The sequence below is a fragment of the Myotis brandtii genome, unplaced genomic scaffold (assembly GCF_000412655.1).
Source record: "Myotis brandtii unplaced genomic scaffold, ASM41265v1 scaffold303, whole genome shotgun sequence".
In the NCBI taxonomy this organism is placed as follows: Eukaryota; Metazoa; Chordata; class Mammalia; order Chiroptera; family Vespertilionidae; genus Myotis; species Myotis brandtii.
In genome coordinates, this window is record NW_005361573.1 from 3,135,541 (window position 1) to 3,153,101 (window position 17,561).

Genomic DNA, 17,561 nt, shown 5'->3' on the forward strand with positions numbered 1-17,561 from the left:
CGTTCTGGGTTCAGCGCCGCCGCCTGCCGCACAGCCGACCACCCCAGGCCCGATTCCTAGGCTCCTTCCCGGCGCGGCTCCTTCTGCTTCACCCATTGCACAGGGCGTGGGGCGAGGCTCTGGACCAGGAGGGACTTACCCGCTCGAAGTGCCGGGCGAAGGATACCTCTAGGATGACATCCCCGGCGTGGAAGTGGACAAGCACGTGCGCGAGCCAGCCCTTGTCTCTGGGAGAGCCAGGCTCCATGGGGACCCCGAGTTACAGTCCCGCATCTCCACTAACCCTTTGCGTGATTAAGGTCGGGTATCCGGGTCTGTTTCTCCTTAATAAGGTCCGACAACGAAGGCATGATGGGAGGACGCAAGCAATCATCGAGATAAAGTGTCAACACTGGGCCTAAGGCGGACCAAGTGCTAATCAGACGTCAAGACCTCTCAAGGAGGTTTGTTTACTGGGTAAAAACCACGGGCTCTTGAGAGGGGAAATCTCGCTTCAAGTATTGCCTCCACCTGTTGGTTCACGCATTGCCTCCACCTGTTACAGCCTGGGGAACATCGAAGAGGACACTTGACGGAGCCAGGGAGCCTTGATTCCTAAATGTGCGAAGTGGTGCCCTAACCGGTTTGGTTTAGTGGGTAGAGCGTCAGCCTGCGGACTGAAAGGTCCCAGGTTCGATTCTGATCAAGGGCATGTACCTTGGTTGCAGGCACATCCCCAGTATGGAGTGTGCAGGAGGCAGCTGAATCGATGTTTCTAACTCTCTATCCCTCTCTCTTCCTCTCCGTAAAAAATAAAGTATACTTTTTAAAAAATGTGCGAAGGGGAGCGTGGCAGCCCATCTCGCAAAGTGGAGCTGAGCTTTCAGAAGAGGATGCATGTGAGCTCCTGAGCTCCGGGCCTGGCACACACCAGACTCTCCAAGCTTCCCTGCACAGCTCCGGCCCGGTCCTTGCAAGACTAAAAGGTTCAGGAAAAGGCTTGGCTCCCAAACCCTGTGGTGTAATTAGCAGGGAGGGTGAGCTCCACCTGGGAGCTGGAAGGTCTGTTACTTCCCACATCTTTGCTTTGCATTCTCTGCCCCAAACCTCTCTGAAGACCCTAAACTTGGCAGAAAAAAAACAAAACAAAACAGAAGCTGAGAATATTTTCCCTAGTAGGAGGAAAAAAAAGTTCCCAAGGGTCTCTTGGAGTTTATAAATGGCTGAATTTATTAGTCCGGTCTTTTCCAGATACAAGTGACAAAAACAAACAAACAAAAAACCTCAACCTGAAGGAAAAGTATTAAAAAGTCCTGGGGTGGTACCTGGTTAGCAGCATAGCTAGATCCAGGTGCTCCAACAATAACCTGTCTGTCTCCCATCTCCGATCCGCTTCCCTCTCTGATGGCTTCATTCTCAGACAGTTCTCTTCCCATGGTACCCTCTGCAGCTTCTACCTCATATCTGACCAGGAAAGCAGGAGTTGACCCCCAAAAGTTCCCTCCAAAGTCTCGGGGTTGAGACTTGAGGTTGGTACTCTCATTGCACCCATTTTGAAGTAACTTGCCTAAAGCCAAAGTCAGAAAAGGCAGAAAGCTCAGATCAGCACAATATTGCTCCTCCCACCAGTGTTGTCATGCATTTGCTTCATTTCCATTTGCTCAGTTTTCAAAGTCCTGTGATCACCTCTAGCTGGGTGGCCAGTGGGAAGAGCTCTACCAGGGAAGGAGCCTGTAGTACCTTCAGCTTCCATAGTGGGGGTCAGGCAAGCAGACATGTAGCTTTACCATCTCCCTTTCCCCCCTCCCCCCCATGATTTCATGGGGTAGGGTGACCCCCCCAAAAAAGTAAGAGTTGGACAAGTCGCCTTACATAGGGCCTCTTTGGTCATTACTGGGTCAACAGGACACACTCACGTGCCTTATCTGCATTTCTAGACAGAAAAGAATGAACTGCTTATGCCTTAGTCTTCCCTATCGCCTTTACTGTGCATGTCTGCTGCAGAAATGTTAACGCTCGGTTACAGGACCCTGCTGGGCATCACACATGATCGAGTTGATGTGCCATGTCCCCTTCCTAAAATCAGGAAAATACTGAATTTTACAAATTATCTGGCCCCAAGGTTTCAGGGACTGTGCCCTCTATTTTTATTTCTTGTTAATCCCCACCTGAGGCTGTTTTTCCCTTTGCTTTACTGAGAGTGGGAGGGAGGGGGGAAAGGAGGGGAAGATAGAGAAACACTGATGTGAGAGAGACACATCAACTGGTTGCCTCCGACGCTTAAACACTGAACACACCAACCAGGGCCTTTTTTTATTATTATTATTATGATTGTGGTAAAATACACATAACATTTAACATCTTAACCATTTTTTAAGCATACAGCTGAGTGGGATGAAGTATTCACACTGTTGTACAACCATCACCACCATCCATCTCCAGAACTCCTTTCATCTTGTAAAATAGAAACTCCCTAATCCATGAAACAATAACTCCCCCCTCCTCACTGCCCTTCCCCCAGCTCCTGGCAACCACTATTCTAATTTCTGTCTCTGTGAGTTTGACTACTCTAGGTACCTCATCTAAGTGGAATCATATACTATTTGGCTTATTTCCCTGAGCATAACTGTGGACCTGCATCTTTATGAGGGTGAGAGGATGAGAATTTAAAATAGGCCCGTGGAAAAAAATAAAATAGGCCCGTGGTATTTGCACCAAGCTACCTACTGTCTCAGGAGGACTGTGGCAGCCAGTCACTCCCTACACACTCCACCCCGACCTCGCCATGCCCCTTTCCCTGCAGCTTTCTAAAGAGCCTTTAGAATTTGCATGCATCTCACCGAGGCTGAGACCAAGGACAATTCCTGAGACACCGGGCTGGTGACAGCCAGGGTAGAGTTCCCAATAAAAAGCACATGATTTCAAATCCACACACGAAAAGGCCTGCAACTAAAGAGCTGATCATCGAGCCGAAGCACACAGCCCAAGCTCCGTTAGGTTTTTAATTGTGTACTGATGACTCTGGAAAAGCAGCTGTTCCCATAATTAAAACACAAAATCTAAAATATATATATATACATATACATATACATAAAGAAAAGAGCAGCAGGGTTCAAGAAGGTACATGTCTTTCACATTCAACCAGTGTTCAGGACACAGCAGCACAGACAGCCAGGCGCTTTGTGGTGCCAGCATCCTCCGGCTCCCCTTCAAGGAGCCGCTTTCGACTCGTAGAAGGCTGGGGGGGAGAAAAGGAAAAGGGAGAAATGTTCAAAGAAGACCATTGGCTTTTTCAAGATGATCAAAGTTTCCCAATATGCTCCCAGTAAATCTGGAGACTTTCATGTGAAACTTCTAGTACCAACCATTACTGGTTTTCCTCACTGACATCTGAATCCCCATCACATTCCACCGGACTCAGGCATGCTCATCAAAATGACATTTCTCTCCCTGTGACTCTCCGATCATTCAATAATTTATATTTTTTTAAAATAAATATATTTTTATTGATTTCAGAGAGGAAGGGAAGGGGGGAGATAGAAACATCAATGATGAGAAAAAATCATTGATCGGCTGCTCCTGCACGCCACCTACTGGGGATGGAGCCCACAACCCCGGCACGTGCCCTGACCAGGAAACTGTGGCCTCCTGGTACATGGGTCGACGCTCAACCAATGAGCCACATTGGCTGGGCTCAATGATATATACTGACAGTAAGCAGCATTCACAGCCTCCTCTTGGGTCATCTTTTCCTAAATCATGAAATTTAAAGAGATGACGATACCTTTCACTGGGAGCCCCAAATCGTGCTCTTTTGTGGAAAGACACGCCTTTTTTTTGTGTCTTTGTTTTCCAGTTTATAAAATTGCAAGGGGAGAGTGGGAAGAGGAGTGCTATCCGTCACCAAAAGAAGGTGGGACAGGAATGAACAGATATTAACTTATACTTACAAAGAACAATGGAGGAATAAAATTATAACCAATAAATCACCAGTCACTCACCCACATTTTAAAATTTTCAACAAATTTCTACTGGAGCTTCCAACAGAGTCTTTTAATCTTGCCTTGCAGGAGACTTCTTGAATGACAACCCCTAGCTGTGCTTCTCTAATGCATTAAGCATACTGTTCATTATGAAATCTTCTAAGGGTGCTAGAGTAGATCAAGCTGAAACAAAGTATCTCCTACATCATTCCTAAGTGTGTGTGCGCGTGTGTGTGTGTGTGTGTGTGTGTGTGTGTGTGTGTGTGTATATAGAGAGAGAGAAATTTTTATTAGACTATTCATACTCGTCATCCTTGCTCACTGGCTCTTTACATTTAGCCCGCATTTAACAACCATCATCTGGAATACCTGGGCTGGGAGCTGGGGTAGAGCCGTTGACTTATTTTCTTCAAAAAGCAAATTTTGAAATTTTCTCTTCATGTCCTCATCCTGTAAAGAAATGGAAAACATAAGTCGCCTATGTTTGAGGGAACGCTCCGAGGAGGATGGGGCCAGGAAGCCCCCGGAAACAGAGAAGTGGGCACAGACGTCGGCTCTCTCAGGTGCGTGGCTTGCCCTGGCTGAAGCTCTGGGAGGGCGAGGACCACGTGCCTCCCCCGCGTAGTCTAATCAGCACGCAGCGCTCAATCAACACTGGCTGAATCAAAACCACATGCTTCAGAGCTCTTGGCGGGTCAGAGAGAACCACAGGCCTAAGCAGTCAAAAGACTTTCAGAACCAGCATCCCAGATCCTGACTGAGATGGCAATCAGCAGGCCAGAGGCTGGGGCTGACTCCATGCAGCTGCTAAGTCTTTCCGGGAGGTCGCCCCCCCTCTCCCAGCCAACACGCAGCCAGTTCCTGGGGCCACCCTAACAAACCCACCCAGCACCCTGGGAAATTCACCCAGCAAGTGCTGTACAACTCGCCAGAAGGATTTCAGGCCCACAATATCCAGAGCTTGGGTATTGGATGGGAAAGGAAAACCCTAGCTGGTGTGGCTCAGTGGATAGAGGGTCAACCTATGAACCAGGAGGTCACGGTTCGATTCCCGGTCAGGGCACATGCCTGGGTTGCGGGCTCAGTCTCCTGTGTGAGGCATGCGGGAGGCAGCTGATAAATGATTCTCTCTCATCCCTGATGTTTCTATCTCTCTCCCCCCCCTCCCTTCCTCTCTGAAATCAATAAAATCAATAAAAAATTTTTAAAAAAGTAAATGCATGAAGAAATGAAACCACACTAGAATGTTCCTCAGATGGCAGCTCTTCAGTGCAGCCAAACAGAGCTGACCTCAAGCCTACTTAGGCCTGTTATTTAAAACAAGTCATCAATTAGCAATAATATGTAAAAGAGCTCTTTACCTTAACATATCACAGGCAGTAATGTGTATCCGTAAATGCCCTTTCTCTGAAATGTCCACATCTATTCAGAAGTACTAACTGTAATGTGCCTCAGGGGCAAGCAGGACGGAATCTTTTATTTCAGGAAGGGAGGCAAGAAGTGGATCTAAGGGATGCTCCTCCGCTGATGACAAAACAGACCAGAACTCCTATTCCCAGGGCTCAGTCCAGGGCCAGACCCGCCAGACCACTTGGCTTCTTCAAGAACCCTGCATTTCCCCCAAAGAAAACCGAAACCAGTGGTTCTCAACCTTGGCTGCACATTAGAATCACCTGGGAATCTTTTTAAAATCCTGATTTCTGGGCCTCATCCTCCGGAAATTCTGTTTCTTTGTTACTAATGTTGTGGCCCCACCCCATAACAAAGAAACAGAATTTCCAGAGGATGAGGCCCAGAAATCAGGATTTTAAAAAGATTCCCAGGTGATTCTAATGTGCAGCCAAAGTTGAGAACCACTGAACTATCACTAGCAGGTGATGTCCGTGGGCCCTCTGCGTCCTTGTCCTCATTCCATGTTCACTCTACCTTTTGCTGCCAAAACAAAGTGCAGACAAAAGAGAATTCAAGTGAGACCCCTGAGGTCAGTCAGGTTGAACTTCGCCTTTACCTCGGCTGTTAATAACCGTTTTCTTTCGAGGCGAAAAAGTACAAGAAAAATAGGCTGTTCTTGTTCATAAATCCCGGGGAGATGCAAGCCCCGTTCCCAGGCCTAACTAGGCAGCTCCATTTTTTTTTTCCAAGACTTAACACAGCTCCTCTTCCTCCACATCTAGCTCCCCACGAGTCTCCCTATGAGGGCACAAGAAAAGAGCCCAGAGACATGCTTTTCTTTCTCATCAGAATTAAATCCCCACATGCAAAGGCACCCTTTGTTCCCAAACTCCTTTTCTCCAGGGCCACCCCGCAGTTTCAAATCTGTGTGGTCTATTAAGTGCTAAATCATCTGACAGATTTCTTCTGGGGGGGCTGCTGTTTCTAGGTCAACCTCCCAAACACATATATCTACTTTTTAAAAATTTTCTTTTAGCCCTAGCCGACTTGGCTCAGTGGATAGAGCGTCAGCCTGCGGACTGAGGGGTCCCGAGTTCGCTTCCGGCCAAGGGCACATGCCTGGGTTGCGGGCTTGATCCCCAGTAGGGGGCGTGCAGGAGGCAGCCGATCAATGATTCTCTCTCATCATTGATGTTTCCACCTCTCTCCTTCTCCCTTCCTCTCTGCAATCAATAAAGAAATATATTAAAAAATTTTCTTTGAAGGATGTGTTGCTCTCAACCTGAGCTGGCCGAAGCCAACCTGTTAGGTGTGGCGGGTTGGAAGAGCAAAAGAATGGGGACAGTCTTCCCAGAATCCCAGAGGCACACCGCTGAGATGGATGGTTAAGTTCTCCACCCCACAGGGATCAGGGAGACCCAACGGAAGTTCCTAGAAAGGGGTATGGCTGTGCTGAATGGACCCGCACTGAACAGAGGAGCTGACATCCGTCGGGAAACCTGCCCGATGCTGCAGCTAATTCCTAAACCAAAGATTACCCCAGTGGAGCCACAAGGACTCCAGCCCCTGCAGCTGCAATGAGCTCAGCGCAGAACCTCATGGCAGCTGAACTCCCAGCAGGGACGCAGGGGTGATGCACGCTTGGAAGGCGCAGGTGACAGCCTGCACTGAAGTCCTGCTTACCCTCCATGAACAAGTGGGGTCCTTTCTATCCAGCCACTTGGGCTTAAGAAAGAGTCAGATTCTGCCCCCCAGGGAGGCTGCCCTTCCCCTCCAACACCTGCTTCCTTGATTTAAAGTGGGAGAGGCTGGAATGCAGCCCATCCCACCTGTTTGGGGGAGAGGGTTCCGAGGGGAGAGGGGAGCACAGCTGGGGATGAGATTCCGCGTTAGAGCAACTTCTCAAAGGCACCACAGCCAAACCGCGGACCCAGGGAAGCCGAGTGGAACCAAGACCGGCCATCAAGTGAGCTTGTCCGTCCAAGAGCCACGAATCGAGTTTTAAAAGACTGCACGCAAACACCGCACAGAGACACACCCACACATATGCATACCCCACACACCTAAAGCTTAATCCACAACAGCTGCAGGAAACAGACCCAAAACGCAAGTGCTGTGTTTGCATCCTCTCCCTCACCTCTCAGACACAGTTCAGGGCTGCCCGCGTATTTCATGCTACGAGGCAGCGCCCAGACCCACCTGAAGCCACGGGTGTTTTAAAGCTTCTTCTGTCGTAAGACGCGCCTTAGGATCCACTACCAACAGCTTCTTGATGAGGTCCAGCGCTAAAAAGCAATAAGCCACGGTGAGACAGGCAAATGCATCGAATCAGCAAAATTTAACAGCATGCTAGAATTGCAGGCCAACATCCAGGAAGGAGAGAGAGGGGCTGAGGTCAGCGAGGAGTCAGCAGGTATGGTGGGCAGGGCCCCCTAATCCTCCTCACGCTCTGTATTCATCAGAGTGCTCTGAGAACGGCAGGAATGACCATTGCTCCCTGCTCTTACCTCTCTGTTCCTTCTCTCATTGCTGGATTCAAGTTCAAACTAATGAAAGCTGAACTCACTCCCAGTTCTAAGACACTCAGGATGCAAGCCCACGCTCCCTGAGACCCACAGATTGATGGTGAGAGTTCCTCAGGCTCCTGGAACTGCAGGCTTGGCAGACAGAAACCTTGATGGCCAGCAACAAGTGGAGGCCAGCTTGTGTACTGCAACAATATTATTCCTTAGACCAGCGGTTCTCAACCTGTGGGTTGCGACCCCTTTGGGGGTCGAACGACCCTTTCACAGGGTTCGCCTAAGACCATCGGAAAACACATCTATAATTACATACTGTTTTTGTGATTAATCACTATGCTTTCATTATATTCAATTTGTAACAATGAAAATACATCCTGCATATCAGATATTTACATGACGATTCATAACAGTACCAACATTACAGTTATGAAGTGGCAACGAAAATAATTTTAGGGTTGGGGGTCACCACAACACGAGGAACTGTATTGAAGGGTGGCGGCATTAGGAAGGTTGAGAACCACGGCCTTAGACACTGAGATTTAACACAGTCAACTATGTTACAGTTATTTGTCATTTAGTTTTACTTTGCTACTTTTTCCTTTTGAGAATTACAAAGTTGCGCATGGAAGTTCTTAAACACAAAGTAACTAGTGACACTAACTCTTACAGGCTTATTTACTCAAAGGAAACCTTGTAACTAAAAAGTTGCCTGTGCCCTAACCGGTTTGGCTCAGTGGAAAGAGCATCGGCCTGCAGACTGAAGGGTCCCGGGTTCGATTCCGGTCAAGGGCATGTACCTGGGTTGCAGGCTCATCCCCAGTAGGGGGTATGCAGGAGGCAGCTGATCGATGTTTCTAACTCTCTATCCCTCTCCCTTCCTCTCTGTAAAAAATCAATAAAATATACTTTAAAAAAAAAAGTTACTTGTGGTTTTGCCCACTTAAATCGGTACCGGGCACTTGTGTGTATTACACTTAACCCTTACAAAAACCCTTTAAGGTAGGGGTTTATTGTGTCCCCTTTACAAATAAAGAAAATGGAGACTCGGAGAGTTGAAGCAACTTGCCTAAGGTCCCACAGCTGGGAGGAGCAGACCCAGGACTTGAGTCTCCATCTGCCTGGCTTTGGAACAACTTCCGCTGCCTCTCAAACGGTGCAAAACAACAGGAAGTAAGAACAGAGCCGACAGGAGACAAACATAATGGAATTCGAAAAGAAACCCTCCCGCCACAGCGCGCACACACATTGAAGCAAACCATGAATTCTTCACCCTTTCGCGTCCATACCCTCCTCGGAGACCTCTGCCCAGAGTTCAGGAATGAAGTTGTATTTTCCACTGGTGATCTGGTCCTTCAGTGATACTTGAGTCTTATGCTCAGAGAAAGGTGGATACCCACTAAGGCTTCATACCGGGAGAGAGAGAAAGGAAAAGCAATCAAGTGGTATTCTCCGTGGCATTCGGATATATAGACTTCTTTCTTTTTTCCCCCCAGCATAATGAAAAATTCCATTTTTCTATAAATCAATGGTAAAAAAAAAAAAAAAAAAAAAAAAGTGACCTAAATTAAACACAAGCCCTCTAACCTGGACATGTTTCTGATTTCACCTAATTAACTCCAACCAGTCTCGGAAGCCATGGTTTCTTACCAAATAAAAAGAATAACTCCTAAACTCCAGCAGTCTACAGCACGGTTATATCCGGCAGTCCCAAGGGAATTAAGAACCTCGGGGGCCAAGTAAGTCGGGGTACCGCACAAGGTTTTCATGAGAGAGGTCTCCCCCAATATCTTGGACTGCCCAAAGTCAGTAATCTAAAATCAAAGACAAAAAGGGATCGGTTTTAATGACAGCATAAAATGAAAAGATTACTCTAGCCTGCCAGTCCCCAAAGACAGGCAGGTTAGACCAGTTTCTACCCTACAGTTCATGTCTGCTGCTAATCTGGAATCTACAAATTCGTGTCTAATTCAAGGCAATTCTGAGCTTTTCAAGTTATTTAATTTTGCTTATATTAAAATTCCTGAGCCAAGAAATCTCCAAGGTCCAGGCTGTATGCCAACGTATCTGTGTTCTCTGTAACCTTACAGAAGGTTTGTAACTCCTATCACAGACTCTCCAGGATTCTGATTAGTTATGCATGGTTCCTCTTAGAACCCAGTTTCTCAACCTTGGCTGCGCACTCGAATATCTGAGGAACTTGGGGGGGGAAAATGTATTCCTGGGTGCCACCTGCAGAGACCCACAGGAGCAGCCTGGACATCATGATGGTACTTATTCATTCATTCATTCCTTTATTCATTCATTCTAATCAATAAGAGATTCCAAAGTGAAGCCAGGTTTGGGCAGCACTGCCTCAGATAGAGGGAAGGAGAAGATGGGATGTATGTAATTTACCCTCCAATTAGATAACTCTCCCCAACCCCTGAACATAAAGGTGACTTGTACACAGTGGAGCTCAACAAATGCTCATTAGAATCTGGATTAAAACAATAAATACCACCTGCTCTGTAAAAATAATTGCTAAAAGTGGAAATATCAAATTCTCAACCTTTTTATGCTCAGACTTTGTACCTGATGAATCTAAGAGTTTCTGAACAAAAATCTATTGGAATGGCCACATACAGAACATACATTTCTCACCTTTATAAGACAGTCCTCCTTTTGAGACGAGAGCAGAACATTCTCTGGCTTTAAATCCCGATGTATAATACCGTTTTCATGAAGGTACTACACAGAAAGGGAGGCATGGTCCTTAATTTAAGGAGTATGCATGTGAGGAGAGACAACACACACTGCACATACATCTCACATCGGGGGTGAAACTGTAAGCCACGTTACTCACAAATATATTTCCCCAAATCGCAGAAAAACTCCTGGGTAGAAGGGGTGAGTGTTTACAAATTTGTTTTCCAGAAAGTCTTTAAAAAGTTCAGAAATGAAAAAGGCAACTTATGACAGCAGGTGGGCATTTTACTTCTCTTTTCAAGATAATAAATAACCCTTCAGGTTGGCAGAGACATAAGGTGTCAATTTCAAAAAGAAAAATATAAATGGGTGATATAAAATATTCTGAAGACTGTATTATAAAATAAACTATAAAAGTTCCACCAAGATGATACATTTGGTTATCCCAACCCTGAGAATAATATTCCTAAAGGGAATCTGTAAAGTGCAAATTGTAAGTTTGTTTAAATACCCAAAGGTAACAAATTTGCCAAAGTGAGGTCTTCGAAAACTCTATGCTCTGAAATACAGATGCTCCTTGACTTACGATGGGAGTACATCCTGATAAACCCGTAAGTTGAAAATATCTTAAGTCGAAATGCATTTAATGAACATAACCTACCGGACATCAAGCCTAGCCAAGCTACCTTACATGTGCTCTGTTGGGCAAAAGCATCTCAACACCGCATTTCCTACACAGAGTAGGTCTGCAAGGGGAGAAACTGTTGGCTGAGAAGCACCTCGACCAAATTTGGTTTGAGAAAGAGTGTTCTTCAAAGCAGGCAGAATGCCACCAGCTGTTCCTCCACTCGGCTCTTCCATGGAATGAAGAGAAGGCAGCCCACCTGCCTGGCCGTTGCAGGTAGCAGATGCTGCGTGTGAAGGGAACACCGAGTACCAGCCATGGGGAGCGATCAGAATGTCACCATCACCCCAACTTGCCGGCCCTGTCCTCATACCCGCTCCTCTCCCAGCAAGAGGTAAGGGGGGCCGAGCTGTGGTGACTCAGTGGATTAAGCATCGCCCCTGGACCAAGAGGACCCGGTACAATTCCCAGGTAGGGCACATGCCCTGGGTTGTGGGCTCAATCCCCAGTAGGGGACTGGGGGGTGGGAAGTTCTGCAGGAGGCAACCAATCAATGAGTCTCTCTCATCATTGATGTTTCTCTCTCTCCCTTCCTCTCTGAAATCAATAAATATGTGTTTTGTTTTGTTTTAAAAAGAGAGGTAAGGGGAGATTCTACAATGATCAGGCAGAAGTAGCGATCAAGGCCCCTCCAAGCTCAAGAGAAGACACGGGAACCACGTGTTTATTTCTTTAACTCCCTTTCTTTCTCTCTCTCTCTCAAGCTTCACAGCAAGAGCTTTCTCATGAGTCAAAGGGGGAGATGTTTTTGCCAAGAACAGAACAAACAACACACACACACACTCTGTTCTCCAGGTTTCCCCCTCGCTCCCTCGCTTTCTGACCGACTCAGGGAGTAGTTCGCCGACAAGAAAGTAGGCTGTCATAAGCACCGGGGCTCCTTACCTGTACGGCCAGGAGCATCTGGTAAAAATACAGTTTGCATGTCGCTTCTTTCAGGCGCCTGTTCCCTGCCACCCTGTCAAACAGCTCGCCCCCTTCCATCCTGAAACACACGGGCACAGCAGGGCGTTCGTGCCCGGAGGGAACCTCACTCGGGTGGACGACAATCACACAAACAAAACAAACTCATGAAGACAAGCCAAGAGTTGCCGTTTTTATTCACCCTTGACTCCCACTGTCAAGGCAATGAGGTCAGAAGCTTCATCCACAGGGAAGATGGGGAGAGGGTGCAGTGGGCAATGCAGACACTTGGAGAGCTTTACAAAATCTGACTCATGCCCTAACCGGTTTGGCTCAGTGGATGGACTATCAGCCTGCGGACTGAAAGGTCCCAGGTTCGATTCCGGTCAAGGGCATGTACCTTGGTTGCGGGCACATCCCCAGTGGGAGGTGTGCAGGAGACAGCTGATCAATGTTTCTCTCTCATCAATGTTTCTAACTCTCTATCCCTCTCCCTTTCTCTCTGAAAAAAATCAATAAAATATATTTTAAAAAATAAAATAAAATAAAAGCCCACTCTTTAAAAAAAAAAAATCTGACTCAGTGGATCCCAGCCAAGGCCCAGGAGTTTGCGTTTTAATCACACTCCCAGTTAGATTCCGAGACTGGTATAGAGCAGCAAGCAGGAGAGCAGGAGTAGACAGTCAATCAGGGGACTAAAGCCCAACTCCACAACTTCCCAGCTGAGGCGCTTTGGGCAAATTCTGTAACCTCTCTGATCTTGTTTCTGCCTCTTAAAAACAGAGGGAAGAGCCCAGCTGGTGTGGCTCAGTGGTTGAGGGCTGACCTATGAACCAGGAGGTCATGGTTCGATTCCCGGTCAGGGCACATGCCCGGGTTGTGGTCTCCATCCCCAGTTGGGGGTGTGCAGGAGGTGGCCGGTCAATGATTGGTCAATGATTCCCTCTCATCGAATGGGGTGTCATTATCACCCCATTTAACACCAGGAAAATGACTCCGAGAGATCTAACAGTGGGCAGTCAGCTCGTCACCTGCAGAGTGGGATTCGAACACAGGCCTCAGACCCGGGGCCTGGGCCCTCTAAGCCGCCTGCCTTTGGACACACTGGAGGGGTTTCCGATACGGGATGAAACCCCTCAAGCACTTTGTGGGCCCCACCACCACACCCATCTGTCCAGGGTCCCCAGGACGAGAAATGCAGGCCAGCGTTCGTCTTTAAATAAGCATTGAAACGGGAACAGATTAAGAAGCTCACTACTTACAATTCCAGAACAATATAAAAATCTTCGGCATCAAAAAAGTCTTTAATCTTGATGATACAAGGCTAAGGAGGGAGAAGAGGGAAAGGAGTGAGAAGCTCCCAAGAGGAAAAAACCACCAGAGCAGGACTCCCAGCAACTGCCCAGAGAGTCGGGGAGGCCGAGACCAGGCATTTGGCCCCGTCCTGGGACACTTTGGTGAAGTTCACGCAGGGGAGAGGGCAGAGCAGAATTAATCTGGCTCCTCAGTGAGGACGCACAAGGAACTCGCCACCCCGCCCAGTTAGCAAGGGACTGGTTCCCGAGTCACACGTAAGGATGGCACCCAGGAAGGCAGGCCGGTCTCCTCCCAGCCCCCTCCTCAGTGCCCCACAGCGCAGACACGCGAGGACATCTCATAACCCGGAGGAGCCTGACAGGGAGCATGAATGGAAAGCGGGTCCGCTGGGTGCCCGCTATGCTGCCAGGCGGCGGGCTGCTCAGCTCTGCACAAATGGAACCACAGGGGGACGTTACAGGAGCCTCCCATTTTCAAGGAGATCTGAAAGTGAAGAGCTTTGCCCTAGCCCAGCGGTTCTCAACCTGTGGGTCGCGACCCCTTTGGGGGTCGAACGACCCTTTCACAGGGGCCGCCTAAGACCATCGGAAAACACATCTATAATTACATATTGTTTTTGTGATTAGTCACTATGCTTTCATTATGTTCAATTTGTAACAATGGAAATACATCCTGCCTATCAGATATTTACATGACGATTCATAACAGTAGCAACATTACAGTGATGAAGTAGCAACAGAAAATAATTATATGGTTGGGGGTCACCACAACACGAGGAACTGTATTAAAGGGTGGCGGCATTAGGAAGGTTGAGAACCACTGCCCTAGCCAATTTGGTTCAGTGGACAGAGTGTCAGCCTGCAGACCAAAGGGTCCCGGGTTGGATTCTGGTCAAGGGCATGTACCTCGGTTGCGGGCTCCTTCCCGGCCCAGGCCCTGGTCAGGGCGTGTGCAGGAGGCAACCAATCGATGTGTTTCTCTCACTTCAATGTTTTCTCTCTGTCTTTCCCTCTCCCTTCCACTCTCCCTAAACATCAATGGGAAAATATCCTTGGTGAGGATTAAAAAATAAATAAATAAATGAAATGAAATTTAAGAGATTTACTATGTCTTCTGTTCAAGAACTAAATCAGTGTAAATATCACATAATTACTTAATCATGAAATCTTTGCACAGTATTGTCCTTTCAAAAGTTCAGGGTAAAGCTCTTTCCAGCTGCATGACAACTAAACACACATATGGGTGCATATGTACACACATGTACACACACAATTAAGGAACTCATGTTTCATGCTAACTTTATTAGACTGAAATGCTTTGCACTCCTCCCATATTTTGAGATAAATGATTTTAAGAATGGGCCATATTTCACAGAAGTACTTACATGATTTAATTTTTTCAAAATTTCGATTTCTGTTTCAACATTGAGAGCTGGATCCTTTGATAAATAAGATAGCATTAGAGTTTATTATTAATAATAATAATAGCCAATATTTAGAAAATGTTTACAGTTAAACTTAGTTAAGTAACAGCTGCCTGAGTTCCAAACCCATCTCTACTCACATAGAGAAATCAAGGCCTATAGATCAATCATTTAAACAACTCACTTAAAATCACTCTGTAAAGTGCATGGCAAACAGGAAGCATTCAAAAAATGACCAGGCTTTATCCCAAGCTCTTTACTTAAAAGGATAATGTCACATAAGCCACATAATCCCCAAGCGAACTGGTTTCTATAATTATACCCATTTCACAGATGGAGCAACTGAGGCTCAGAGAAAGGAAGCCAATTGCTCCAGTTCCCACAGCCAAAAACAAGTATTTCCACTGTTCTCATGCTTACCTGGTAAATTCTGCTTGTCTCATTAGCTGTGGAATTGTTTGCAGTCATAAAATTTATAAAACAAAACCACTGACCAAAAGGCTATTTTATTAAACTATATGAAGAAACTGTCAAGTCAAATATCTCATAATAGAACAGACGTAGGTTTCCATTTCAACTGCAGGCTGACATATTTATTGAGACTTTTAACTAGAGGAAGGTTCAGGATACTGAAGTTGTTCTCCATTACAATTCCGAAAGGATGAATCAAGTTACTCAACCTCATGGGCTACACCCTCCACAAGCAGAGAGGAGATAGAATTACATATTTATGTAAAATGGACTTCAGCTAAGAAACCCAGATGTTTAATTTTAAAAGCCTGCCCCTTCCTGTAAGCCGTTAAACTCATTACTAAGTCAGGGTGTGCTCTGATGACAGAGAGGTCTAAAAGAGTTCACAATGATTTGAAAGATGAAATTAAGAACTAAAATTTTGCTGCAAGTCATTAAGAATCTGGTGGGTATTTTCTTTCTCCCACAAATGGGAAACAAATCCAGAATCACAGGGGAAAAGCTCTATAACAAAGTGAACAGAGAAAGGAAATTCCTCTTGCTATATGAGAATGGCATTGTTTTGAGGTGGGGGGGGGGAATTGATCTTTAAAGAATGTTCAAGTATAATAGCCAGAAACAGCTGGCCACAGAGGGAACGTGATTACGGGTCACATTTTACATTACTTTGTGGAATCATGTGTTGAAAGACCAATACATTTGGCCATTTCACTCACGCAGTAAAAGTGCATCCCATAAAATGAATGGCTAGCAAATCAAGAGACTATTAAAATAATTTAATTAAGATTTTTTAAAAATCTATAAACAGGAAGATATTCATTGCCACATTTACCGGGAAGAGCAAAGAATTAGAAATTATCTAAATGACCAACCAGAGAAATGGTTGAATACATTATGAGAAAGCCAATGAACTAGAGACTTGACCATGAAAAAGAATGCATTAGGGAAACGTTTATGCCTTAATGCTTGTATGGAAAAGCAGAATAGAAAACTGTATATACAATGTGATTTCAACCATCTAAAAACACGAATTCACATGAACAAAGACTAGAAAGGAAAAAGAAAACTGAAAACAGCTGTGGAGTTACAGGGGTGGGGATATGGCTGGATGTTTTTCTCCTAATTTCCTTTCATTTATTGTAAAAACAGTCTTGTGACAACTTAGAAGGAGGGGGAAAAAAAAATCAACTTCCTGCTCGTTCACTATGTACAACCAAGTATCTTTTGGAACCAAATTATAAGTTTCTAGAGTAGTTGAATACACTCAAAAATTGTCCATGTTCCTTCATGCAAATTCACGTATCTGAGCAGTAAATTCTTCCTGACATGGAAAATGACCGTTCCAAAACTATTCTGGGAAATGAAGAATGTTAAGGAGCAGCTGAGGAGCCAAACACAGGTACTTACTACTTCTTTCTCAGAGCCAATAGCAAACTTCCTTTTGCTGATGATCTTTATGGCTACTTTCTTGCATGTTTTCCTCTCAAAGGCTAGCTTCACCTCCCCACAGGCACCGCTACAAGGAAAAACAGAGAGAGTGATTGTGAGACTCTGTTTTTCATCAAGAGACCCACCACTCCCGCATTGGCCTCAACGATTACGAGATAAAGGCGGTCCAGTGCTTGCTTCCGCAGCACATGCGCTAAAAAACTGGAACAACACAGAGAACATTAGAATGGGCCCTGCACAAGATCTCTCCCTCTCTCACATACTCTCTCTCTCTCTCTCCATCTCTCTCTCTTTCTCGCACTCATGCAGTCCATATACAATCCTTCCATTGTCCCTATTTATCGAGAACACTGAAACCTCATCAACCTAGCATGTCAAGGGCATAGGTAAATGTGGACCATCCAGCCCTAACCGGTTTGGCTCAGTGGGTAGAGCGTCGGCCTGTGAACTCAAGGGTCCCAGGTTCGATTCCCGTCAAGAGCATGTACTTTGGTTGTGGGCACATCCCCAGTAGGGGGTGTACAGGAGGCAGCTGATGGATGTTTCTCTCTCATCGATGCTTCTAACTCTTTATCCCTTTCCCTTCCTCTCTGTAAAAAATCAATAAAATATATTTTTTTTTAAAATGTGGACCATCCAACAACACCAGGCCAGCTCCAAATTCCACTTTTCTTGAGCTGAGACAGACTTGTCTTACTGTCACTTCAGATGGTAAACGTCTAATTAAGACACTAACAACAAATCGGAGAGAA

General features: G+C 46.0%; 2 protein-coding genes across 2 annotated transcripts in view; both read right to left on the bottom strand.

The window, feature by feature from the left end:
- The window catches only part of TTC28 (tetratricopeptide repeat domain 28), a 397,370-nt gene extending 395,918 nt beyond the window's left edge, over nucleotides 1-1,452 (bottom strand). The window contains exons 1-2 of the mRNA XM_014542487.1: nucleotides 1,369-1,452; nucleotides 284-399 (exon numbers count right to left, since the gene is read on the bottom strand). Of these exons, the coding sequence (XP_014397973.1) occupies nucleotides 284-373 (90 nt within the window). The 5' untranslated portion in view covers nucleotides 374-399; nucleotides 1,369-1,452. The remainder of the gene's footprint in view (nucleotides 1-283; nucleotides 400-1,368) is intronic.
- Nucleotides 1,453-2,279: 827 nt separating this feature from the next.
- CHEK2 (checkpoint kinase 2) overlaps nucleotides 2,280-17,561 on the bottom strand; it is a 47,184-nt gene continuing 31,902 nt past the window's right edge. The window contains exons 8-17 of the mRNA XM_014542489.1: nucleotides 16,768-16,876; nucleotides 14,851-14,904; nucleotides 13,412-13,473; nucleotides 12,132-12,231; nucleotides 10,517-10,603; nucleotides 9,524-9,687; nucleotides 9,163-9,278; nucleotides 7,554-7,639; nucleotides 4,332-4,412; nucleotides 2,280-3,217 (exon numbers count right to left, since the gene is read on the bottom strand). Coding sequence (XP_014397975.1) covers nucleotides 3,128-3,217; nucleotides 4,332-4,412; nucleotides 7,554-7,639; nucleotides 9,163-9,278; nucleotides 9,524-9,687; nucleotides 10,517-10,603; nucleotides 12,132-12,231; nucleotides 13,412-13,473; nucleotides 14,851-14,904; nucleotides 16,768-16,876 — 949 coding nt within the window. The 3' untranslated portion in view covers nucleotides 2,280-3,127. The remainder of the gene's footprint in view (nucleotides 3,218-4,331; nucleotides 4,413-7,553; nucleotides 7,640-9,162; nucleotides 9,279-9,523; nucleotides 9,688-10,516; nucleotides 10,604-12,131; nucleotides 12,232-13,411; nucleotides 13,474-14,850; nucleotides 14,905-16,767; nucleotides 16,877-17,561) is intronic.